At 42.4% G+C, this 27519-nt stretch overlaps 1 protein-coding gene across 1 annotated transcript in view; it reads left to right on the top strand.

Moving 5' to 3' along the window:
• Positions 1–201: 201 nt before the first annotated feature.
• SCN11A (sodium voltage-gated channel alpha subunit 11) overlaps positions 202–27519 on the top strand; it is an 85975-nt gene continuing 58657 nt past the window's right edge. Inside the window, exons 1-9 of the mRNA XM_061127812.1 lie at positions 202–307; positions 8427–8700; positions 11699–11817; positions 12787–12888; positions 15280–15408; positions 17024–17127; positions 21364–21534; positions 22325–22388; positions 26862–27003. Of these exons, the coding sequence (XP_060983795.1) occupies positions 8434–8700; positions 11699–11817; positions 12787–12888; positions 15280–15408; positions 17024–17127; positions 21364–21534; positions 22325–22388; positions 26862–27003 (1098 nt within the window). The 5' untranslated portion in view covers positions 202–307; positions 8427–8433. The remainder of the gene's footprint in view (positions 308–8426; positions 8701–11698; positions 11818–12786; positions 12889–15279; positions 15409–17023; positions 17128–21363; positions 21535–22324; positions 22389–26861; positions 27004–27519) is intronic.

The following is a 27519-nucleotide window of genomic DNA, read 5'->3' as shown; positions in this document are numbered from 1 at the left end:
TTGATGATGCTTTCTGCAGAGTTAGATTAAGCACTGATTAAAGGCAGATGCTTCCAAAGTATAAATGTAAGTATCATTTCAGTCACTTCTCCGGTTACAGGGTTTCCTACACGATTCTTTAAAATCACTTTGGCTCACTTCCCATTTGCCTTCTTTTATGCTCTCCACCCAGCTTTGGAGCCGCCCCTCCCAGAAGGGCTTCAACTGCCAGGAGCAGGAGCTTGGACTCTGTGAGAGACTTGTTCTGTGGAGAGCTTCAAGAGGTACCACGGGAGCTGCTGCCTGGAACTACCTTACCAGGAGGAAGGTAAGTCTTCTGGGCTGGAAGCAGCCCTGTTCTTCTGTCCTTTCAAGGCTGGACCTACCACTATGGAACTTGCTGTTTTTTTCATCAGGGTCTTTTGTAACATTTTCCTGCTCAAATCAGAGGCAGAGACCAGGTGCCAGGATACATGGCTTAGGCAATAGGGCCCATCAGGTGATTCTCCTCCTTTCAAATGCTCAGAGAGGGCATGGGGATAGGAGATGGTCAGCTGGCTGGCCTGATAGGTGCTTGCAACCCTGGACTTTGGGTCAGAAACGGGCTTTTCTAGAAACGATGTGTTCAAGTCTTGGTCTCCCTCTGAGGCTATGGTGCAAATCCTCCAAACACTTTCTGAATTCCCTGTGGCCAGTTAACTTAATCAGAAATTGATATACATGAGGGTGTTTTTGTTTTTTTTAGAAAAGCTAGCACCTAGCTTGGGATTGGCTTTGGACGGAGATCAAATTGTGTTAAAGTCTGTACATATTCGCTTTCTTCCTGATTTTCTTATGGGATCTATGAAGGAGGAAGAGTATGTATATATTCTTATAACCCACCTTAATGAATATGACTTATGCATCACCAAAGTTGGAACTTGTTATGGGGACCACCACCCAAAATGGATGAAAGGGCATCCTGTAGAGTATAGTCACCATTGGACTCTCTGGCTTGGGTGAGTGGGAGGGTGTCATGGTGGGACCCGTGGGATGCCTGTGGGAGTGACATGTGAATGGTTGCAGTGAGGCTGATGTTCAGGAAAGAACGTCACACACAGTGAGGGTGCCATCCACCCAGCCCAGCCCAGCTGGAAGCTGTGTGGCTTTTTCCTCCTGACTTCCTTCTGTCACCTTCTTGGAATGTCTTAGCTTAAGTATGACAAAGTGGGCGGGTAGGTGGAATTGCATGAATTGAGATTCTCTAGCACTTACGGGATCATAGGCAAGTATTTCCATTTCTCTAAGCCCTGTTTTCTTTTGTAAAATGTGGATAATGTAATAATATCTACCCTGTAGCTTTCTTGGGAAATTATGAGGGATAATCCATTTAAAGTGTTGACAGTGCTTAGCCCATGGCTCAGACTCTTATTAACCTCAGGGTGGACCTTTGGCATTTTAGATTGTGTGGACCAGATCCATGCCAAAAGGTTCTGGTTGTACAGCTGCAATCCTTTCGTGACTTCCTGTCACTGGTTGCGGAAGAGTGTGAGGGTCGAGCTCCTAGAGAAAACTAGCGAGAAACACTAGTCAAAGGAAGATGTAAGGTTAAAATCTCTGTCTCTTAAAGAGAGGGATTCAGCTTAATTCCAGATGAATATTTCCTTTCAGAAATCCCCCAAGGATAATATTTATCTCATTAGATCGCTCTGAGGATTAAATGAGATAATAATTTTGCCTGGAACAAGATAGACATCATTAAATGACATCTATCCTTGGGAAAATGTTTGAAATGTCATGTTAATTGAAAAATTCACAGGGTGAAACGGCATGTGTATCGCAATGAGTGCTATGTAAATATATCTACAAGAAGACTACAGAAGAAAAATCCCCCAAAATATTAAAACTTGCATGTGGTCAGTAGCTTTGGTTTGTGAGTGATCATTTCCTTGTTTTCTAAATTTTATTTAATGGATGACTCTAGCAGCCCAAGCCCTGGCAGGAAACAGATGGCACATTCAAACTAGGCATTTTGAGGATGTTTTATTGAAGAGACGTTTTATAAAAGTTCAGGCAGAGTTACAGTAACAGAAACAAGTTAGAGTGCTCTTCTCAGGTGTGTTGAGAGTGGGGTGACGTTATATTCCACATCTGAAGGGGAAGGGGAATGTGCTATAGAACCAGAAGTGAAGCTGTGGATAGAACCAGAAGGGAAGCTGACAGGAACTGTGCCACATGCCGCCATCAGGGAGAGAGTTGGGAAAGAAATCCCTGACCCCATTCTCCACTGTTCTCTGGATCTCTTGCCGGTGCCTCCCATTGGCCAAGCTCAACCAGAAGTCAGAGCTCAAGGGACCCCAGTGAGGGGGTCCATATAGATCAGCTCATGGGCATTGAGTAGGGTGGGAAAGGATGGGGAGAGACCTGTAGAGCAAACTAAGATGGCCAGCACAGTAAGATTATGTAGCTGTTGTAATTATAGGTGATATCATAAACAAGAAAGAAAAGCCTTTGCTAGTACCTGTGGTGCTATCACACCATACTCTTCTGACTTCTAGCCTTCGTAACCGCGCCCTCCTCTGGGCTCCCGAGGCCCCTGCTGCTTCCTCTGGTACAGCAGCACTCGTTGGTGGCTTCATCCTTCGCGCTTGACTCACTTGATTCCCCACACCATTGTGAGGCCCTGGAGGCTTGTAAGACCCAGCACATGAGTGAACGAACGATTGGAATTCAGACCTAAATAACTCTATAAAGCTACAGATTTGAATTGAGGTCTGGAGCTACTTAACAGAGAGTGGATTCCTGATGAATTTAGTGTCTCTGCTTAAGGAAGTGAGGCCTTAGCCTGCCTTCCTAGGTGAGTGTTTGTTTTCTATTTGGTGGGAGTGGGCCCGTGAGCCTGTTGAGCCCAGAACAGGCCCTCAGAGGCCCTGACAAACGGCTCCCCTCACTGGCCAGTCTAGCCTGTCACCTGATGGGAGTCTAGCAGAGCATTCTCACGGGCCTCCCAGTCTCCAGGATTGCCCTGTGTCAAACCGTAATTCACATGGTCTCCTGGTTTAGGACTGTAAATTGAGATTAAGCTTGCTTCCTTTCTGACTCTAGGAGATTTAGAGCCTGTCTTTATACCTGATACTTTGACTCTCTATTTTGAATTAGAGAATGTTTTGAGCCCTTGAAGGATTTTTACAATCATTTTTCAATCCTATGAAAGTCACATACATGTATATAGCTCAAATAGCTCCGGAGGAGGAAATGTTGGGAAGGATAGAACATGAAAATTAAAATGTTTTCACCTTAACCTATATATCTAGTCTACTTTTAACCATTTCAGTTTTTCAGTCTTCTGGTCATTGTCTCACTTAACTCTAAATAATTCTCTTATATTTCTATTTCTTGATTTATCAAGTTTAAGTAAAAATTATTGAATTGTGCCTATGTGTGATGAAGGATCTAACTCCTTACAGTAATCCTTCTGCCTTTCTCATGATTTCTTCCAGTTTTTGTCCCCTATATTTCTAATTTGGTTTTGCACTTAATTACCTGTGTAATTTTGAGGGATAGACTTGTACTGCTTGATGTGTTGACCTTCCATAGAATGTCTTCGTCCTCTTAAGTGTTTAGGATGAGGAAATTGGTGCCTCTGAGCTTCCCTTCATCTTTTCTCTCCAACTTCAGCTTGCAACAGTATTTTATAACATTTATAAAATTTTGAAGTCTATCCTGTAATTATAATTAATTTTATTTATGTATCAGTTGATTGTTAAAAATAAAAAACTAATATATAACCTTCATGATATAATGATTTTTGTAGCAACTAGTCTCTAAAACCAAGTACTGTATTTGGACCCTTAAAGAAGAGGGTGGACTGTGATATCACTGACCTGCTGCTGCATGACGGAGAATGTTCTAAGTGTCAGGTCACATGGACTCTCTTTTTTTCCCTATCCTTATCATCTGTTGGCTGCTCAGATCATTTAGTTGGCCTCATGTGTAAAACATGACTTCTTGAAGAACATTTTATTTTCATGAAATTTCTAATTATCTTTCTTTTCTTACTTATTAATAAGCCAGTTTCTTAATCATATATTTTTGTTAGAATTTACTTTATTCCTGAAGACTTTTTCTTATGGTGCTCTGATTTCTAATTCTCGCTGGATAAAGACCATTGAGGTGCAGATATCCTGGAATAGTTTTATTGCACTCCTGGTTTGGGTACAGTATATCTTGGAGCCCATGCATCCTCCATTTCTTGATTCTCTTTTTGTTGTTTGGGAGCATATACTCAATTTTTTTGGTAACGAATTATTTAATGTTAGAAAAATTTGCCTCCACACTTGAGTATTAATGAGGCTTATGAAAGAATTGCACTTAGCTAATTTAATTCTTTGTGGGCTTCCCTGGTGGCTCAGATGGTAAAGAATCTGCCTGTAATTCAGGAGAACTGGGTTTGATCCCTGGGTCAGGAAGATCCTCTGGAGAAGGAAATGACAACCCACTCCAGTATTATTGCCTGGAAAATCCCGTGGACAGAGGAGCCTGGAGGGCTGCAGTCCACAGGTTCACAAAGAATTGAACACTACTAAGCAACTAACACACACACAAATTAATTCTTTAACAAATTTTCCATGCAATGAAATTATTTTCTGTACAGAAATTTTCAGAATTAAATATTTTTGTATTTGAATATTTCCAAATTTTATCATTTATGATTTGTGCCATATTGATTTTATTAATTCATTACCTTAATTATTTTGCATGTGCAACTTCTGTTTCCACAGTCCAGTTTTCCTGAGTCTACTTCTGTTGAAGAGTATTTGATTCTTCCATTAATTTTTTTCAGTTAATAAGAAAATTTTACTGCATGTGGTTTTATTTTATCAGATTTGAGTTGATAATTTTTATATTCTTTTTTCCTGGATCAATTTTTGTGATTTTCAGTGTTACGTTTTTTTTTTCTTCTTTAGACAGTTTATTTTAATTGATGTTATTTAAAAGAAGATGCATGAGACAAGTGCTCCGGCCTGGTGCACTGGGAAGACCCAGAGGAATCAGGTGGAGAGGGAGGTGGGAGGGGGGATCGGGATGGGGAATACGTGTAAATCTATGGCTGATTCATATCAATGTATGACAAAACCCACTGAAAAAAAAAATAAAAAAAAAATAAAAACAGCTTTATTGAAGCATAAAAAAAAAAAAGAAGAAGAATGCCAAAATAATTGTGGCTTAAGATTTGAATCTAAAACTTGTTTTGAACAGCTCTTGAATACATGTCATTATATCCAGGTTATTACCCAAAGCTCATGAGAAATTCTTGGAGAAGGAAATGGCAACCCACTCCAGTATTCTTGCCTAGAGAATCCCGTGGACAGAGGAGCCTGGTGGTCTGCTGTCCATAGGGTCGCACAGAGTCAGACACGACTGAAGCGACTTAGCAGCAGCAGCGGCATGAGAAATTTTCCTCTATAGATGCAAATGCTAATTTATACCTATTTATTATTGTTGGTCAGAAAATTCTTCTGATTACGTTTTCCCTAATGGTTTCATACTCCCCCCAACCCACCACTGTGTTACCTTTAAGATGTAGTTTTTTAGTTATTACATCATCTGTAATAAATTTTGATGCGTGCGGTTTCAGGGGGTTGTCAGTTTCGTTTGTGTTACTTATTTTTATTAAGTCTCTTTTCCTCAAGAACCCAGGCAAGATACCTCAGGGTCAGAACAGCAGGGGCAGAGTGTCCATTTTCTTTTTTAATAGTCTCATTTTTACGTCAAGAGCCCTCCACTGTATTTCTTGCTGCAACTTAGCATAAAGTCTAGTTTTTGCCATCAAGTGTCTTACCTGGCTCATCCATTTTATAGGGTCAGCTAACATTCATATGCTATTTATGGCAAAGGACTTTATGCTTGTCTTAAATGTCTTTTATGAGCTCTAGAGCCAAATTCAGTAGAGTATCATTATATGCTTACTTCATTTATATAAATTCAACTATACACGTTTATGAGAGAGAAGTGAGGGGAGAAATAGAAGGGGAGAGGAATGGAGGGAAGGAGAGAGGAGAGAGAGTAATTTAAATAGTGTAGCCAGTTCCATCATCTGGGCACATCTATTAGGAGCTTGACCCTGAATGAGTGGAGGACAGAATCCACTGAATCTATGGTCCCAGGTTTGGTTTCTGTTGACATACAGCTCACACCTTGTGAATATTACATTACCCTTAGTGTGTTTAAAGACACATCTATGTTGCCTTTTTTATGACTCTTAAACACAATCCAGCTACTTTCTTCACTGAAGAAAGAGTGACTGGTTCTGGCACTGGAAGAAAACTGGCAGTACTGAATTTGTTGACAAATGAATTGAGATGTCTCTTCAATATGGTACCTCCCTAAGGGATTTTCAAGGGAAATTTTGACCATGTTTTTAGGTTCTTTTTTTTTTTTTTTTTGTGCTGTTTTCAGAACCTAACGTGTATAAGCTATGATTTCTTTGTATTGAAGTGCTTCTTGATTCTCTCTGCTTGCAGGTCGCATCGGTAGCTTCAACTCCATGTGTTTTATTTTTTTATTTTTTTAGTTCTACCAGTTTATTGCTACCAACCCATCTCCCTCCACCCTCGTGCACACACGATCAGTCATGTAACCCCATGGACTGCAGCCCACCAGGCTCCTCTGTCCATGGACTTTTCCAGACAAGAATACTGGAGTGGGTTGCCATTTCCTTCTCCAACTCCATGTGTTTTAAACTGAATCTGTTCACCCATAGCTTTCTTCTTCCCTAGTGCCCTCTATGTGAATGAGTGGCACTGTTGACCCACTTGCTCAAGCCAGGAGCCTTGGCTCCTTCCTGTCCCTCAATCCAGCTGTTTCTTAAATGACTCTCAAATCCATCTACTCCATTAGGTCATCCTCAGTGGTTTTGACCCATCACAGCAGTTTCTAAGCTCACTTCTCTCTTCTAGCCTTCTCAACTCCTTCATCCCCTTATTCCAAATCTATCCATTCTCACCAGTAGGAGGGATATTAAAAAATGATAGTGTTACTCCTCTGTAATAATAATAACTCAAATGTTAGCACTTCCCCACTACCCTCAGGGTGAAGTTCATGATCTTTACTAAGTATTATAGGCCCCCACATGCTCTCTGATGCTGACTGACCATCATGCTCCACAAAAATCTCCATTCTGGGCAGACAAGACCTGTTGATGGATAATGTTCTTTTTCAATCAAGTGTCTTTGTTCATGGTCTTTCCTCTCCCTGCAACACTCTGATGTCCCTTATTTTCTCCTCTGATACTTGCATCTCCTTCAGGTCTCAACTAAGACATTAAAGCTTTGGTAACCCATCCCTGATTCTGCAAAGCTGCTTAGTTACTCATCCTCTATTTCTTTCCTAGAGTAGCATTTGTCTTACTCTGGTATAATTTCATGTCTTTTATCTGTCTTCTCCACTATAGCAGGGCAGCATAACTGTAGTGCCTGGAGGAGCAACGGGGTTTTTTTTCACTATTAGTACCTAGCACTGTGCCTGTTCCAGGCACTGAACACATGGTTGTTGAATGAAGACACCAGTGCTATGTTGATTCCCCATTGTAATTCCCTGGAGGGGTGTGAGAATTAGTCCTAGATTGTCATTCAGTAAAGTAGAAAGGAAGAGAATGCTTGATATGGAGAATAAATGCTTTCAACTGGAACACTATTTTTTTTTTTTTTTCCCTGAGTCTAGTTTTAAGCCCAAAGCTGTGGAGAAAGTCCTTGTAGAAAGTGCTATCAGGGATAAGGGCTGGGAGAGCTATTATCCCATGATAGAGTGACCCTATTGGCTTTGGCAAGCCCTTTTTGCTTTCTTGAAGTCTTGCTTCTGCCTGGTCTGGATCTCAGAAGTAAAGGAGCTGGCATAGGGTCATAGATGATAGTATAAATGTTCATGCCCGTGTTTATGGCTCTTTTGTTTCCATCCCATCACATTTTAAGAACTTTGCTGACCAAAGGTGAAGAAAGACTCATGAACTTATAGTTTTGATTTTACAACCCCCAGTTATGGCCCATTTGATTCCCTATTCCTTCCTCTCCTGTTCACATTGTGACCACTTGTCTACCATTAGTAGGTCCTATTTCAGTAGTTCAGCTGGTTTAGTCTTCTTGTCTTGCTTGGTGCTCAGTTTTACAGACTGAGTTTCTTCTGCTCATTGGTCTTTAACTCAGGTTCCCACCTGTTCCCAGGTCCTTCAGGAATGATGTTCTGCTTTGGTCTCACCTATGCCCCAAATTCTTGCTATATCTACAATTATGGTCAACTTTTCTGAATTTACCCACAGCTAATGGGCTCCCAGGTCCCCCCATCTCAGTCTCAACTCTGTAGACTCCATGGTTCTATCCATGGAAAGTGGAATCTCAGGGCAGAAATTAGAGTATAATTTCTACCTCCCAGATCTCTCTGAGAATCTGTTTACTGTTTGTCTCTGTCCCGAGGGTGAAGATGGATGACAGGTGCTACCCAGTGATCTTTCCAGATGGGAGGAATTTCCGCCCCTTCACTCCTGATACTTTGGCTGCAATCAAGAAGCGGATCGCCATCCAAAAGGAGAAAAAGAAGTCCAAGGACCAGAAAGCAGCAGAACCCAAGCCTCGACCTCAACTCGACCTAAAGGTTTCCAGAAAGTTGCCCATGCTTTATGGTGACATTCCCCGTGACCTGATAGCAAAGCCCCTAGAAGACTTGGACCCATTCTACAGCAATCATGAGGTATCTCTGTGGGGAGATGGGAGTGTTCTAACCACAAAGTATAACTGGCATTGCAAGGATCTCCAAATACTGATCTTGGGCTATAAAGGAGCAAGACCCCACTTCTCCTTTGCTATCACCCTGTCTTTGATTTCATAGTCCTAAGAATGGCTTTCAGTACTAATTTTCTCTCTATAATAATGCATATCTTGGAGAAGATAAGGACTAGAAGCAGTAGAAGGGTAAAATGGTGTCAGGAAAGAGAACTGGACTAGCAGTCAGAAAGGTTGAGTACAGACCATTTCAAGTGCTTGAATTTATAAGTTTGGGTAAATCATTTCACTAATTATCATTTTTCTAATCAGTAAAATGAGAACAATGCCTGCTTTCCCTTTATTATAGTGTAGACATGTGATGGAGGCACTTTATAAACTGTAAAGCATTATGCTGATATGAAGGATTAATACCACTGTCCATGAATGTCTGTTTCAGCAACTAGAGTTTACCCTGAGAAACTTTATCCAGTAGGCTTTTTAGGTTATTAAATGCGATTTATGAAGGTCAAAGCCCCAAACCAACACTTGACACATAAGAGGAGTTCAATAAATAAAGTTTAAGAATATTGTAATCAAGTGGGCACATGCAGATTATATGTAAACTCCTCGCCAATACATGATAGTCTTGCTGTTTTGTCAAGCTAGATGTAGGGAAATTTTAATAAAAGTTTCTCAAAGAGGTTCCTGAATGCGGAAGTGTGAGCTTAGGCTCTTCTGATGGCTGGTTGAAAACCCAGGGCAGTGAGGAAAGTCCTCTATAAGCCATCCCCTTTCAGGAAAGACTCAGAAGACTTTGCCATCATCATTTCACTACGTGATTCAGCAGAGAATGGAAAACCTACTTTACCAGACTCAAGACAGGGAGGAAGGAAGCTGAGGAGTTTGGGGGCAAGTCCTGGAAAATATGGCATGCTGAGGGCATCCTTTGTGCGCACCTGTGAGAAACTGACTTCTCCAAAGGAAGATTGCCTTGTTTGTATGTCCTTGAACTGAACAGACTTGGGATTACCAGGCCGAATGATGACTGTGTGATGGAGGAAAGTGGGGTATGAGTGGGAAGAACAAGAAACGAGAAAGGAGATGAAGGGACAAAAACACTTCAATATCTCTCCTTCTCCTAGTGCCCCAGGATTCCAGGGGCTTCTTAGAAGCAGAGTCATTGGAGATAAGTTAACTCCAGGAGGCCTCCTTCTGCCTCAAGGCTGGGTAGGGGACCCAGGAGGTAGGCAGCAGCTTGGTGTGTTATGGAGTGCCCTGGGAGGACAGACGCTGTTCTAGCTGGGGTGGATGTTCTAGGACTATCTCTTCTAAATCTGGGTCCTCCCTTTAAATCAGGAGACTTAGTATTGTTCAGAGCTCTTACACTCACAACCTCACATGCCAGTGCTTTCAGCACTCCTGTGAGCTATGGGTGGTGTCATTAGCACTTCATCTTACAGATGAGGAAACAAAGCCTTGATGGGGAAGTGGTTTACACCGGGTCAAGCAGCCAGTTAGTGGTGGAGCTGGGACTCCAACCCAAGGGTTCTTTCTGTAGTCACAGGTCACTTCTTATCTTTCAAAGCTTCCATTTTTGAAAGAGAAAAGGGTGGAGATGTGTCAGCAAGCAGACAGGAAATACCTATATTTTAAATCATTAAAACCTTGGCAAGTGTAGTTAAATACACCATTAGTTGAAATATTTAAAGCAGTCAGAGGAGGCATTAATAAAATATCAAGATCAAAGGGCACAGAAATAGAGCCACATCATGCCACCTATTAATCTGGGTGACCCACCTCAGGGAAAGGTTTACTCTCTGCCCTAAAATCATCTTTCTGTCCAAAGGAAGTACACGGAATCCCCAAAGTGAGTCTTAGACTCCTGGGCTCATAGCTTTCAAGGAATCCTGTAGCCCATTTCATTTTGTTATGGAGGAAACAGAAAACGTACTACTAGTCCACATTTTCCCTGCTGCCAGATGACCAGCAGACCAATAAGTTCCACAACTCAGTGAAGGAAGTTGATGCTTGGCAGTGGCTGAAGTTCTGGTACCTCAACCAAGGTGGCAGCTAACCCACTGTCTCTGTGCCTGGATGACAAGACCTGTCTTCCCTGTCTGAGAACATGCTGAATTACATGTGAAGGAGTACTTTCCGCAAGTCTGAAAAGAGCAGTGACATGGGAGACAGGAATAACCCTAGTTCTATGAAGACTTTTATAACTAGCAGCTTTGGGAACCCATAAGGGGACAGCAGATGACTGTTATATGGAAAGGGGATGGTTTGAAGGTTGATGTTAGAAGCCTGTGAGTCATTGGTTTTGTCCAGAGGCAGCTGCATGCCCAGAGCCCAGGAAGAGATGCAAGGAGGAAGCAGGTGTTTTTCAGCAGGGCCCAACTGGACACTTTGGGTGAGAAGTGCACCATTTGGTGGGTCTTTCCTGGATTTGGCATCCCTGGTTATACCCACGACAAGGCAGCAGAGACTCCAGTGAATGTTCAGTTCTACTTCCATCTCTTCAAGTTCTCTTCTAATTCTCATCTCCATCAATAGTACAATACAAAGGGTTTTATTTGACCCAGTTATTACTCTTTATCTCTTTTTTCTTTGTTTTCAGGGTCCATGCACTTCATTTCTGTGGCCTCCAGAGTATGTCACTGTGTGAAAGGTCCATAACTTAACAGTTATTTTAGGCATGAGGACTGACTTTCAACAGATCAGAGTCTTGGGGCTCTGAGAGAGACCCAAGCCACATGGGTGGGGGTTATCTATTGGCTTCCAAAGTGACAGTGTAAGCTGCTGAGAAAGTACCTCTGGCTTCAGAAGGTAACTCTCCAATCAGAAGCTGCTGTCTTAATATGATAAGCCATACCTCAACCTATGGTTCCACCGAATTTTCTCTAAGATGAACTCATGATAAATATTGTTTTGTCACTGCATGTAATTGCTGTTATGTGGTTTTTTGCTTTTTTTTTTTTTGGCAGACATTTATGGTATTGAACAAAAAGAGAACAATCTACCGCTTCAGTGCCAAACGTGCCTTGTTCATTTTGGGGCCTTTCAATTCAGTCAGAAGTTTGGCCATTAGAATCTCAGTCCATTCATATCCTTTTGTTGCTTCTTTTACTAAGTCCAGGTCATGGGAAGCGTGTACAGACTGTAGGGGTTCATGTGTCTGTTGACTGGAAACAACCCACTCTTTCAACAAATACTGGCTGAGTGGCCCCACTGCATGGCAGGCAGGGCTGTGCTGGGGCTGGCCCCTGTCTGGGACCCCGAGGCCTCGGAGGAGACAGGAGGCTCAACTGGGTTTTGGAGGCCTCAAGAGTGGCCTCCTGAAGAAAGGAACATCTAAGCTGAGATCCAAGTAAAGGTTGTAAACTGGCAACCTCTGCACCGCGTTTAGCTGATAAATGAGTTGTGGCAGAACTACGGTGTTTAAAGCTTTTTTGGAAACACTTTCTAGTGTTAAAAGTCCAGATTTACAGGGGATGAGAAGAAACCTGGCAGTTTCAGATGGGAGGTGGGGGAGATGTGAAAAAGACAGGTGTGGGTTGGTAGACATAATGAAGTACTCAGGAAAACGGGAAAGAATATCTATTTAAGTTGGGTTCCCTAGAAGCAGAGTCTGAGATGGGATTCTTAATTAAGTGATTTAGTGGAGAAGTGCTGTCTGGAAAAGGAAAAAGGGAAACATCATGAAGCAAAAGAAGGAGCCAAACAAGGACAGGGCCTTAGTTGAGCCCACATCAGGCATCAGCCTGAGCCCACAGGGATCGTCAGAGCATGGATTGTATCACAGAGCTGCTCCACCTGAAAGCCAGAGGGTGAGGTTTTGCAAGTCTGTGGGTCAGATGTGTGGCAAGGGCATGTAGCCTTGCAGGGTGAGAGGCTGCCATTCGAGGACAGTTCTTTAAGAAAGGGGGCGGCTGTGGGTTGTTCCAGTCAACATTCACAAAAGACAGATGCTTCTGCAGAAAAGGGGCCCTGCAGGGACCCCTGCAGCCTCTACTACAGTAACTAAATGACACGGGCCATCCTGCAGTGTACCTGCCTTAACAGCCCCGCTCACGTTGTTCAGCATGTTCATCATCTGTACTGTCATCACCAACTGCGTGTTCATGGCCTTAGCTCATCAGAAGAGCAGCATTAACAAGAAGGTTGACAATGCTGAGTAAGTATTTTTCCTGCACACATTTATCCTATGTTTTTAAGCAAATAGACCTTAAAGAATCATGATTACATCAGAGTTTGGCTATGGAGAGAAGAAAAAGTCACCCACAGTCCCAAACCCCCAACACCAATGCTGGCAGAATCAGTTTCATTTGGAAACTTTCTCAGAATAGAGTCTTTACAAGCTGGACATCCATGACCCTGACTGGATACCCTAACTATGGTTGAATTGACAGTGACACACCCAAGTGGGCCTGATTTGCCTGGAGGGTTGAAGTGTCCCTATCATGGAGAACTTGAGCGCTGCCTGCTGGTGGGCATGGTTCTACTTCAACGCAGATGTCATTTTGGTCTGTGTGTCCCACCATTGGCCAGGCTTCTGCTAGAAAAGAGAGAATGGTAGGGTGAGAGGTGGAAGGCCAGATGGCTAGACAGAGATTGCAGTGAGAGGTGGCTGTCTCATTTGTTTGAGATCTGGATGAAGACTTGCAGAATCCCACACATCTGCAATTACAGCCTTTTTTAAAAAAAGACCCATAATTTTTATAAATTATGCCTGAGTTTAAAAGATGGCATCTCAGGGCACACAGTAATTACTCTTCTGTGTTTATTGGTCACCTGAAAGGTGAGCAGTTTAGGAAAAAGCTGAAGCGGGAAGTAGCTCTTTCCCAAGGCAGCCTCATGAACATTTCTGCTCTTGTAATTAGCTGCTTTAGGATTTTTCAAGTTCCCAAGACCTTAGTTCTTTAGCTTTGAAGGCTAACAGTGACTGGATATTCTACCAGAAAAAGTCCACTTCTTTTAATCTGAACCAGCAGATTGTTCAAATGAATTGTTTCTGTCCCAGATGTGGGGCCAGTATGTGTGTGTGTACACAGCAACCAAGCACTTTTTATTGGAATTATAAGAGAAATAGGGTATTATCTTTTGGAGGAGGAGGAAGGGGAAGAAGGGAAATAAATTAGGAGACAGAACATGGTGAAGGACTAAAGGAATAAAATGGATATAGTTTTTTTTTTAAATTGTGATAAAATACACATTACCACAAATTTGCTATTTTAATCACTTTTAGGTGTACAGATCTGTGGTATTAAGTACATTTGCACAGTTGTGCAACTATTACCACTCTCTGTCTCCACAGCTATTTTTCATCTTGCAAAACTGAAACTGTACTCGTTAAATAATAACTCCTCATTCTGCCTTCCCCTCCAGTCCCCTGTTAATCACCATTATACTTCATGTCTCTATGTATTTGATACTCTAGGTATTTCATATAAAGGAATCATTTAACCTTTGTCTTCTTAAACTAGTTCATCTCCCTTAGTATATGACTTCAGGGTTCATCCATATTATTGCATGTGACAGGATTTCTTTCCTTTTCAAGACTCAGTGATATTTTATAATATGTATGTACCACATTTTATTAATTTGTTCATCTGTCAGTGAACATTTGGGTTGCTTCTACCTCTTGGCTATTGTGAATACTGCTGCTATTAACACGGGTATGCAAGTATCTCTTCAAGACTCTGCTTTCAGTTATTTTGTATATTTACCTAGAAGTGGGATTGCCAAATCATTATGGTAATTCTATTTTTAATCTTTTGAAGGTTCTTCATGCTAAATATTTTCCATGGTGGTTTCACTGTTTTATAATCCCACCACTAGTGCACAAGAATTTTAATCTTGCCACATCCTCACCCACTTTCTATTTTTTTTTAAAAAGTAGCTATTCTAATGAGTATGAGTGATATCTCATTGTGGTTTTGATTTGCATTGCTCTGATGATTAGTGATATTGAACATCTTTTCATAGGCTGGTAGGCAATTGGTATATAATCTTGGAAGAAATGTTCATTCAAGTCATTTGGCCATTTTAAAGTTGGATTATTTAATTTTTTTGTTGTTGAATTTGTAGGAGTTCTTTATATATTCCAAATATTAACCTCTCATCAGATATATGATTTGCAAATATTACCTTCTAGGACTCTTATAGTTTCAGGTCTTACATTTAGTTTTAATCCACTTTGAGTTAATTTTTGTACGTATTGTAAAGGTCCAACTTCATACTTTTAAATGTGGATATCTAGCTTTCCCAATACCATTTGTTGAAAAGACTGTCCATGTTGGCTGAAACTTTTCTCAAGAAAATGGCTATGAAGCTAGTGATTTAAAAGCTGCTTTGCAACTTTATCCATGGGCCTGTTTATCAGAAATCCCAAATATCAGAACTTGCTTGAGGACCTTACCTTTCTGAACCCTGATTTGCTAAAACCGTAATGTTAAATGTCACATTAAAATGGGATCAAACCTCATGAAGGTCAGATCAGATAGAAGGATTCTCTGTGTTTCACATCGCTTATCATATTTCTTCTTCTGGATGATTTGCTTTGTAGGTATGTCTTCACTGGGATTTATTTATTTGAAGCATTAGTTAAAATATTGGCAAGAGGTTTTATTCTGGATGAGTTTTCTTTCCTGCGAGATCCATGGAACTGGCTGGACTCCATTGTCATTGCAACAGCGTAAGAATGTTAAGATTTTTGCTGAAGAGACTAGGGGTGGGAGAGAAGCCCTTTGGCTTCCATCCGGGTTCTGTGTGGATCCACATGAGTGGCTGAGTACAGCCAAGTAAAGCCTAGGGCTCTTAAGTGAGGTGTTGGTTGGCACTGAACTGCACATGTAGCCAGCTGGCCAGAGGACTTCACACACACAAATCCACTTCATCCTTTCTGTCTCTTTCTTTTCCCCAACCAGGGACTGAATCCAGGCTATGGCAGTGAGAGTGCTGAGTCCTAACCACTGGTCTGCCAGGGAATTCCCCACAAATCCATTTCTGGTCAAACACTCGTGGTCTTACTTTTTCAGCCATTTACTCACCAAACACTGACCTGTTATGGGGCCAGGCTCTGTGGGCCCAGGGTTGTGATAATGAAAAAAATATCATGCATGGTTCTCACTCTGTTGAAGTTCACAGTTCAGAGGGGAAGAGAAGCATTTGTGAATGTGCTTAGTCGCTTAGTCGTGTCCGACTCTTTGCAACCCCATCGACTATAGTAGCCCGCCAGGCTCCTTTGTCCATGGGATTCTCCAGGCAAGAATACTGGAGTGGGTAGCCTTTCCCTTCTTTGGGGGATCTTCCTGACCCAGGGATCAAACCCAGGTCTCCTGCTTTGCAGGCAGATTCTTTATCATCTGAGCCACCAGGGAAGCCCAGTGAAGCATTTAATGACCATTAAAACCTGCTACAGTTAGTGCTGGCATAGGATGCTATGCATGATTATGGTCTTCAGAAGATGGAGGAGGAACAAAGGGGTCTAGAACATCTTTGTCTCCTGAAAGGTCAAGGAGTTTCTGTCATGTTTCCTTCTAGAAGTGTTATTATTTTGGCTCTTGTGTCTAAGTTTATGGTCCATTTTGAGTTAGTTGTTGTATATAGCATGAGTGAGGACTGAAGTTGTTTCTGAAGGAGAGGACATCAATTTGGCATCTGAATGATGAGCAAAATAAAAAGCAAGAAAAACAATGGCCCGTTGCCAGCACAGTAATAATAAACCCAAACCTTATTTAATTGGTGCCAGCCATTGTCTTAAACACTTTGCATATATTTTTGTTTAATATTCACAAAAGCCATTTGAGGTAAGTACTAGTAATTTCAGAGTTTTACATTTCAAGGTCAATAGTCAGATGTTATTGAGAGGTGGTGTAGTGCAATGGTGAGGAATATGGGCTCTGGAGCCAGACCGCCTAGGTTCCTTCTGGACTTGGCCACATGGTTGAGACCTTAGGAAAGTGTACTGGGGCCTGGAACTTGGTAGCAAGTCAATAAATGTTTAAGTTTATTTCTGTTATCCATGAATGTGGCCACAACTGCAATGACTATTTCAAGGAATCCCGAACTATGTCCAAATATAAAGATCAGCTGAGAATAGTCTCCTGCGCAATCTATGGTCCCTGGGTCCACAGCAATAGAGAGTGACATTGCCAGGTCCTGAGATGATCGTGGGGCTGGAAGGGGAGGCAGCAGATTTCATGCTGGTGGACAGAACCCAGGCTGTAATTACTTGTGACTTTTGTAGAGATGTGTAGGACAGATACATGACTGAGCAAGCCTGGACTTCCCTGTGCTTTGTCTTATAGATTTGTATCATTTTCTCCATATATCAATGACAGCAGCCTCAGTCTGTCATCCCTGCGTACCTTCCGAGTATTCAGAGCTTTGAAAGCAATTTCAGTAATTTCAGGTAAGTCACTCTAACTTTCAACATTGACTCTTAGCAGAAGAGAATAGTTAAAATTTCTTAATATGTCATGTAAGCCACAAACTAACAGACAATGCTTTTTATTCATTTATTTGATCATTCAGCAAACACGTATTGAGCCCCTGATATGCACTGTGCTACCTGCCTGGGATATATCAGTGAGCAGACAGACAAAGGTCCCTGCCTTCATGGAGTTTACATTCTAGGTGGGGGATTGGGAGATGGACTTGAGCGACAACTATAATAAATAAGTAAATTATATGGCATGCTTTTTCATGGACAAATGAGATGGAAAAGTAGGTAACATGATGGCTCTTGGAAGTCATGGGGTTCAAGGAAGCAGGTTGCAGTTTTCAGTGGGGTGGTCAGTATAGGTGTCAATTGGAAAGGTGAGATGTGAGCAGATGTGAAGTTGGTGAGGAAGTTTCACAAGCAGACATATGGGAAAGAGTATCCAGAGCCTAGGGAGCAGCCATTCCACAGACCAAGGAATATGAAAGATGTGGATGGGGCTGGAGCAGACAGAGTGAGGGATTAGGTGGGGGAGGAAGGACCACAGAGGTGAAGGGGAAGCACCTAAGTCCCAGGAAGTCTTGGGCTTTCCTCTGAGAGAAATGGGAGCCATGCAAGGGCTTTGAGCAGAGGAGTCCCATGACCTGAGTCAGGCTGTAGAAGGATTACTCTGGCTGTTGTGTGGGAACAGAACTCTGGGGAGCAAAGGTAGAAGCAGGAAGACCAAGCAGGTGGCATGTTGGTTACCATGAATGCATGCTGCTCAGATCCCTTGCTGCAGGGAGTGCAGTTGATGAATGGTCCCAGCTTCCCCCTCTCTGGATTCACCACTGCATTCATGTTCATGCCAAGATCATGCTTTCCCTGCATCTGGGGAGCATTAGTGCAGGCCCACCCCTAAAAGGTATGGGACTTCTTTAAGGGAGACTTTGGCTCAGGGGCTTCTCAGCAACCAGGGTGAGACTATCTCCCATATGTACTGCAGTCTGAAGCCCTTCCTATCTATCCTGCTTTCTTCCTGCTCTCCTTTTCCAGATGTCAGCCCTGGGTCACAGTCTGAGGCTCTCTCCGCCCTCCACTCTTTCCCTTCAGACTATTCCTCATAGGCATTTACCCCGCAAATCTCCTGTAATCTGGTCTCAGAGTGTCTACTTCTCGGAGGGCCCAAACTGACACATGGGGCCACTGCCCAAATCCAAGCAAGAAACAGTGGTGCCCTCAGATCAGGCAGCAGAAGAGGAGTAGGTGAATGGTGGTCAGATTCTGTATAAATTTAAAGATAGAAACAACAGGACTTTCTTACAGGTTGATTGTGTACATGATGTGGGCAAAAGAGGGGTCAGGGATGAGTCAAGTTTTTTGTCTGAGTGACTGGAAAGATGGAGTCATCTCTGAATGAGAAAAGGAAGACTGTGAGAGAAGCAGGCCTTGGGGGTCAGATTGGGGTTAGCTTCAGACAGATTCTGTTTGAGCTGGCTATGAGACATCCAAGTCAGAGTTATCAAGTAGGCAATTAGAAATACAAGCTGAAGTTCAGGGCTGCAGATATCATTTCGGAGATTATAAGACTATAGATGACACTTAGAACCATGGAATCTGATGAGGTTACAAAGAAAATGAGCATAGATGGAAAGTAGAAGAGGACACAGGACTGAGACCCACGAGGCACTGAGACCCTAAAGGGGAGGGGTGAGAGGAAAAACCGGCTGAGGAGATGAGTAGGAGCCACCAGTGAAGTAGGAAGGAGAGAAAAGGGGGTCTCCTGGAAGCCAGATAAGCTCTGTGGTCAGGATGAAGCCCAGCGTGGGTTGTAACTATGCATTCCAGTTTATCAAAAACGAGGTGATTGTGGCACAGTCTTTTCTTCTCCTTCCCCTGTCCTCTACAAAAAAAAGTATTAAAAGTTATTCCCTCTCTGGACTCCTTCCCTCCTTCTCTTCTTCTAGTCTCTTTTATCAGAACTCCGGGCGATTGCATCTTTTTCATACAGAGGTAGTGGACTGTTTTTGGAAACTCCAGAAAAACAACTGCGGAGTGATAAAGAAACGGACAGAGGGTGCTTTACGTAGAACTTGTCTCTCTTCCTTTTTTCTCTTCCTCTCTTGCAAGGTGGACCTTGGTTTCCCAGGTGGATTTGGGGGTTCCTGCTTGAGCTGAGCCCCTCATATTTCATGTGGATAAAATATAAATATACGTTCAGGCAGTCACTTAGCAACTTTTGTGTTTCCTTCTTCATCTCTGAGCAGGTAAACACACTCTCCATTTTGCCTCATGAACCACGTGAGATCCCTGGATACTTTTTGTTTTTTAATTTAAATTGTTTAAATTGGAAGATAATTACTTTACAATATTGTGATGGTTTTTGCCATAGGTGAACAAGAATTGGCCAAAGGTATACATGTCTCCCTCCATTCTGAACCCCTCTCCCACACCCCTCCCCACCCCATCTCTCCAGTTTGTCCCAGAGCACTGGCTTTGTGTGCCCCACTTCATGCACTGAACTCGCGCTGGTCATCTATTTTACATATGGTGCGTGCATGCTCAGTCATTTCTGACTCTTTGCGACCCCCTGGGCCATAGCCCGCTGTGCTTCTCTGTCCATGGGATTTTCCAGGCAAGAATACTGGAGTGGATTGCCATTCCCTTCTCCGGGAATCTTCCTGATCCAGGGATTGAACCCGTGTTCTCTGGTGTCTCCTGCACTGGCAGGCAGATTCTTTACCACTGAGCCATGATGGTAACTTTACATATGGTAATGTATATGTTTCAATACTGTTCTCTCAAATCATCCCACCCTACCTTCTTCCACTGAGTCCAGTGCTTTTTTTGGAATGAAGAGTATAAGATACAATCTTTTGTGGGGCTATGTAAAAATAATTCTGGAATCACAACTACCTTTCATCCGAATCATCTTGCTATGGGGAAGACACAAGCCTCTTGTTATAGATAAAAAATCAAGCATAGATGAGGTTAGAGTATTTTCATGTTTGGTGCCCCGGACCATGCAGGGAAAGCATGATCTTGGCATGAACATGAGTGCAGTGGTGAAGCCAGTGAATGTCCCAGCTTGGCCTAAAGTCTCCTCCTCATGTGGCATCACCCTTGGTGGGAAGGTCATCGCGGTGGGCTTGGCCTCCCATCAGTTGCTGCTTTGTGCTCTCAAGTCTCCCATTCATGGTTTACGCTGATCAGCTGTAGCTTGGTCACTCAGTGTCATCCCAGACACTATAGATGTCATCTGCCAATTTCTTTCTCCAGAGAGCAGAACCTATTGAGAGCAGAGCCTGTGACTCCGTGTTGTACTGGGACTGACTTGTTCTCATTTCCCAGCAGACTGTGCACATCTGTTTCCAGCTGTGTGTCCAGGGATGTCATGTTGGTAGCTTGAAAGCAGCTGCAGGAGAGGGGTGTATGGAGGGAGAAGAGGGGTCTATACTCCGGAATTTAGCAAACCGGGACCTTTGTAAATGCTGTAGAGGAGGACTTTCCCTGTGTCCTCCCCTCTCTGCAGAAAGCTGATTTTTAAACAGTTGTTGGCATACTACACGACTATATTGTTTTTATTTTGTAACTTTGGCAGTCAAACACTGTATCATAGACCTTGAGGGTGCTTGGTAAATATTTCTTGAATGAATTAAAAAAAAGCCCTGATTATAAGTAGTAATCTGAGTTTTTTCTCCTAAGACATCTTCACTATTGGGGTCCAGACAGAGCTTCCTCTTCCAGCTTTCTGTGCAACGCCACCCCCCCACCCTGCAATTTAGCCGTATCTCAGGGCACCTTCTTTATGTTACCGTAGGTAGTAGCTACCACATGTTAAATACAGCGTCAGTTCCTCACTTTGGCCTTAATGTTGCCTGTGACCCCCAGTCAGGGAGTGACTGCACAGCCGTCATCAAGTTATGTCTTATGTCTCTGCGGCAAGTTTCTGCTCAGAGTTTTCTCAGTTGCCCTGCAGAGCAACCCTGTGGCATCTATAGGGCGGGATAAAGAGGCCAAGTCCTAGACCAGTGGATGGCTCTGATGGCAAATAGCTTCTAAGGCGCAGAGTGGGAACTAGAACTTTCACCTTCAGAATCCCAGGTCAGGCCAGTTTCCAATGCCAGCCCACAATCAGACAACTTTCGAAGCCTTACTGTTCCTTGCCTGTGTCTTAAGTGTGTGTGTGAGTGGGGGTCTTCTCCCTACACCTGTTTTCTTCCTCAGGTTTGAAGGTCATTGTTGGGGCCTTGCTGCACTCTGTGAAGAAGCTTGTCGATGTGATGATCTTGACTCTCTTTTGCCTCAGCATCTTCGCCTTGGTAGGTCAGCAGCTCTTCAGGGGAAATCTGAGATTCAAATGTGTCAGTAATTCCTGTGAAAAGGATAACTATCAAGGTAAACACCCCACCGTTCACGTCTTAGTTTGTGCATGGTTACTTTTTATTTATCCTCACTCATACTATCTATCTGTCTGTGTTATGAGTGTCTTAGGAGCATTGGATAACTTGTTCCTTTAGGATTCTCATGTAGGCAGGTGAATTTCTTAGAGAACTGCCTCCTTCTCTGGGTTTTCATGGAGAAGGAAAAGCCTGAAGTTGCACATCTATAAGAGTGGTGTCAGTTTTCATATCTGCCCGCTTCCTTGTCACATTTTACAGATGTCTTCAGAGTGCCTGGCTTTGGTCAAAGGGGACCAGCAACTTCCCACTACTTGCCTCCCTCTACCCAAGTATTTTCTTCAGTGATATTGCTCCTTTTATGTTGCACCCTCTCCACTCTGAGGCCAACCCTATATCAATTTCACGTGTCCTGAATTTCATGTGGCCATACTTTCTCCATGTCTCTCTTGGTTTTTGAGCTTCTCATGGCTGACCCTGTGTCCAGCTTCTCCCAAGCGTGGTCTCTGGTTCAGTTCTATGTACTGAGAAGCAAAGTGGCTATCATGTCACTGCTTCCTCCTCTTATTTCTCCTTCCTCCTCCTTCTCCCTCTTCTTTTCTTGCATCATCCTGAGGGCTTAGGCTCTAGTTTCTCTCTGGATCATTTCACTGAGATCACTTTGATCACCTTGATCACTTTGGAAGATTCTGGACCATCTTTTTCTAGCATAATTTGGCATATTTGCTATTCTGTTTCCTTTCAGTGTTATTTTTTTCAGCCTGAATTTATAATTCTTTCCCCCTCAGACTATTGCTTTAAAAAGGAAGAGTCCAATGAATTCAAAATGTGTGGCACATGGATGGGCAACAGGTAAGATGTTTATATTCTTCATTCTATCTATTTGAAGTGATGTGGCAAACAGTCTTCATCTAATGACTTATGTAAACAGTGGTGATAGTTCTCAAACACTACTGATTATTTCAAGTGTCTAAACAAATTTTGACATGCATTATTAAATTAAAAATTAATTCCCAATGTTTAGAACTGTACTCTCCCCCAAATTATGTTGAATTTGTATCTGATAAGAAACCTATTGAAAACATAGTGATATTTCAACTTTATGGAGTAGATATTCAAGACTATCAAAGGTCAGAAAGGGTGTTGTGACTGGAAGCTCCATTTAGACCTATTTCCTGATCAATGACATGGCCCTGACACAAGACATCTCAGCATACATCTTCTGTTTGTTGATCTGTGACCACCACTGCCTCTGACTGCCCACCCTGTTGTACGTTTGTTCATACACATTCACCTCAACAGCTGGTAGCCCTCTGGGGATATCCTTCCTCATTCTAGGTAGTCCTCTCTGAGTTAAGAGATTCAGTGAAGATTTACTGAGTGTCTTTCTTTTTGATGTTGTTATTTTCCTTTGGTTGCCTTGGATCTTTGTTGCTGTGCATGGGCTTTCTGTAGTTGTGGTTTGCAAGGGCTGTTGCCTGTCTGTGGTGTGCGGGCTCCTCAGTGCAGTGACTTCTCTTGCTGCAGAGCCCAGGCCCCAGCAGTTGCACACTCGGGCTCCGTGGGTGCGCTGTGCGCTCTGGGATGCACAGCCTCCAGCAGCTGTAGCGCGGGGATCTCATCGGCTGTGCTCCTGGGCTGTGGAGTGTGGGCTCAGTAGTTGTGGCGCATGGGCTTTAGTTGCCCCTCAGCATGTGGGATCTTTCCAGACCAGAGATTGAACCCATGTTCCCTGCATTGGCAGGCTATTCTTATCTCCTCACCACCAGGGAGGTCTGAGTGTATTTCAAATTAAGATAATATGCTAGGCACTCTGATGAAATAGACTACATTCGTTTCTCAATAATAAATATGTATCAAGGGCCAACAGCATGCCAAACTCTGTCTTAGGTCCTAGGAATCCAAGTACATATAAACGAGTGCTGCCCTCTTGAAACTGACATCTTTCAGGGAAGAGAGATGTACAGCAAATTCTTGAAAGTGTGATGTGTGTAAATACAGAGAGAAATAACAGAGATGTAACCCTGTCTGTAAAATTAGGGAAGTCTTGTAGTGCTCACAGGTTCTGATTGGGTCAGACTTACTAGGCATGTTAGACTTTAATCTGATACAAGGTTTATTGAGCTCTCTAGAATGATCCTCAAGAGGACATACATGCCCATAGTTCATTTTTAGTATATAAAATGCAACAGATTTCTGAATCTTGATTCCTAACATTTTACTGAGTTCATTTATTAGTTCTAAACAGTTTTCTTGATGGAGGCTTTAATTTTCTATCTGTAGTATCATATTATTTGCAAATAGTGACAGTTTTACTTCTTCCCTTCCAATTTGAATATCTGTTTATGTGGCTGTGCTGGATCTTAGTTGTGTCACACAGGATCTTCCATCTTTTTAAAAAAATTATTACTTATTTTTAATTGGAGTATAATTACTTTCTAGTGTTGTATTGGTTTCTGCCATACATCAGCATGAATCAGTCACAGATATACATACGTTTCCTTTCTCTTGAACCTCCCTCCCACTTCCCACCCCATCCCACCCCTCTAGGTTATCACAGAGCACCAGGCTGAGCTCCATGTGTCATACAGAGAATTCCCACTAGCTATCTGTTTTCCATGTGGTGATGTATATGTTTCAGCGTTACTCTCATTTAGTCCTACCCACTCCTTCCCCCACTGTGTCCACTATGTTCTCTATGTCTGTGTCTCTATTCCTGCCCTACAAATAGGTTCATCAGTACCATTTTTCTAGATTCCATATAGATGCATTATATATGATATTTGCATTTCTCTTTCTGACTTACTTTACTCCCTATAACAAGCTCTAGTTTCATCCATCTCATTAGAACTGATTCAAATCCACTCCTTTTTATGGCTGAGTAATATTCCATTGTATATGTGTACCACAGCTTCTTTATCTGTTCATATGTCAGTAGACATCTAGGTTGCTTTCATGTCCTGGCTATGTAAATAGTGAACACTGGGGTACATGTGTTTTTTAGAATGGTTTCCAGTAGGATAGCTGGGTCATATGATACTTTTATTCCTAGTTTTTTAAGAAATCTCTGTACTGTTCTCCATAGTGGCTGTTACCAATTTACATTCCTACCAACAGTGCAAGAGGGTTCTCTTTTCTTTACATCCTCTGCAGCACTGTTTATAGATTTTTTGATGATGGCCATTTTGACTGGTGTGAGGTAATACTGCACTGCAGTTTTGATTTGCATTTCTCTCATAATAAGTGATGTTGAGCATTTTTCATGTGTTTATTAGCCATCTGTATGTCTTCTTTGGAGAAATGTCTGTTTAGATCTTCTGCCCATTTTTGATTGGGTTGTTTGTTTTTCTGATACTGAGCTTCCTGAGCTGCTTGTTTATTTTGGAGATTGATCCTTTGTCAGTTGCTTCACTTGCAATTATTTTCTCCCATTCTGAGTGTTGTCTTCTCATCTTGGGCTTCCCTGGTAGCTCAGATGGTAAAGGCTGCACGAGACCTGGGTTTGATCCTTGGTTTGGAAGATCCCCTGGAGAAGGAAATGGCTACCCACTCCAATATTCTTGCCTAGAGAATTCCATGGACAAAGGAGCCTGGTGGGCTACAGTCCATGGGTTTGCAGAGTCAGACACAATTGAGCAACTAATGCTATGGTCTTTGCTGTGCAAAAGCTTTCATGTTTAATTAGGGGTCTTCCGTCTTTGTTGTGGCATGTGAATTCTTGATTGTGGCACATGGGATCTACTTCCCTGACCAGGGACTAAACCTGGGTCCCCTGCATTGGGAATGTAGAGTCTTAGCCACTGGACCACCAGGAAAGTCCCTTTTCTTCCAATTTGGATGGCTTTCATTTCTTTTTTTTTGGCTGATTGCTATGGCTAGGACTTCCAATATCAAGTTAATAGAAGTGGTGAGAGTGGGCATCCACCTTATTCCTGAGATTAAGCAAACATGTGTATGTCCTTGTGAGCAGAGTCTCAGTTTGTTATAGCCCTCCTGTAAATCCCACTAGTTTTCAAATCAGCTAAGGGAACTTTTTATCCTAGTGTTAGACCCTAGGGCTGGCCTGCCCAGGATGTAATTCGAACCCTTTACCCCCCAGGAAGGATCTCTGAGCCTCTGATATCCCTTTCTTCTGTGCCCCTTCCTATGGGTGTGAGTCCCAACCTAATTGCTTCCACTCCTTTCCTACCTGACTCTGTATGGATCTTTCTTTACACTCTTATATCCAGTTTACTGCTAGTGTCCAGTTTGTTTTCATTGAGAATTGCTCCACATGTAGACCTATTTTTGATGTATTCACTGGGGGAGGTGAGCTCAGCATCCTTCTCCTCTGCCATCTTGATCTCCTCCCAGTAAAAGCACCATATTTAGAGATATGGACCTGAAAGAGCTAAAAGTTGTTGAATTTGGGGTGTATAAATGAAAGTTGAAGAATGCTGGAGTGGTTTTCATTACAAGCCTTGTGGTGCCATGTGAGTGTTTAAAACCACAGCATGTGTTACTCTGGTAAGAATACTATATTTCAGACTAAAAAAATACATACTCTTAGTGTATTTGATAAATGCACTCAATGTTGTGTGTTTTGGTGATGTGGGCAAGACCCATATGCAAAATATCTACTGTTTTTAAAGTAAAACCCAAATGTTTGTAATAATAGGGGACTGATAGCAATTGTAATCTAAATATTCAGCATTAGCAAAGCATTTATAAAAATCCCAGAAATGTAAGACACACAAAAAATGAGACATTTCCTTGTATGCTGATATGGAAAGAACTCCAGTCAGTATCATTCCATGAAAAAAGCAAAGTGCAAGAAAGTGTTCAAAGAATGCTCATGTTCATGTATTATAGAAGATGTATATTGATAGACATGTGCTTTTATAGTCATAGAAGACTTCTGGAAAATTAATAAAGTAACTGTTTAATTGTGCCTTTATAAAGTGGGACTGGGTGTCTGGGGAGAGAGGGAGACATCAATTCATTGTATGTCCTTTTTTTTTTTTAACTGTAAATTGTTCACTAAGTCATTACACTTCATTTTTTTAATGAAAAACTGCCAATATGAACTTTCTAATCAATGTGTTTGAGAAGAGCCTATGAATACCCATGTTTAGACATAGACTGGGAGGTTTGGAAGATGAGGGGTGAGACTCTACAAATGTTCTCTTCACCTAGGAGTTTTGAGTGTGAGCTCATTGTTCTTGGAAGAACCAGTGCCCTGGGCAGGGTGTGTGTGTGTGCGGGGGCAGGGTGGGGGCGGGGGGGGGGGGGATTCGGCTACAGAGTATGTAATTCTTTCTCTGTTCCTTTGTTTCCAATATCTAGCGCTTGTCCTGAACAATATAACTGCACAGAAACCAAAAAAAATCCTGACTATAATTACACAAATTTTGACAACTTTGGCTGGTCTTTTCTTGCCATGTTTCGGCTTATGACCCAAGATTCCTGGGAGAAGCTTTATCGACAGGTTATTTATTTATTCATTCTATTTCCCCCTCTCTCTCTCCACCTCCCCCTGCCGCCCCCTGCTTCCCTGCCTCCCTCTTTCCCTCTCTCCCTTTCCACCACTTATCTATCGTTTATTTATAACCAACCATCTTTCCTTCACCTTTGTCATGGATTTTTTTATCCTTAACAATTGTGCTGTTAAATTCTCTTTTAGAATTCCATGAGAAACATTAAAAAGACTATAAATGTGATATCTGGAAGAAGAGTACAAGAAACTCTCCCTAGAAATATCACCCCTCACCAGACTCCCCATTGACTGCAGTTCCACCACTAGTACTTCAGCCTTCATGCTGCATTGTTCTCTCTTGCCATTTTTATGTAAAAAACACAAATACCCATGAGAAAGTCATAGTCAAGTCACTAGGACTTCTGTGTGAATGTACAGATGGTACTTCCTCACTGAGGGACAGAGCATCAGGAGCTCCAGTTGATGGGGGAGGCAATAGACGAGGTTGTGGGCAGCTGAGCCAATCAA

The sequence above is a fragment of the Dama dama genome, chromosome 24, assembly GCF_033118175.1.
Source record: "Dama dama isolate Ldn47 chromosome 24, ASM3311817v1, whole genome shotgun sequence".
Lineage (NCBI taxonomy): Eukaryota > Metazoa > Chordata > Mammalia > Artiodactyla > Cervidae > Dama > Dama dama.
The sequence above is the reverse complement of the archived record's forward strand: the minus strand, read 5'-3'. Positions and strand labels throughout refer to the sequence as shown.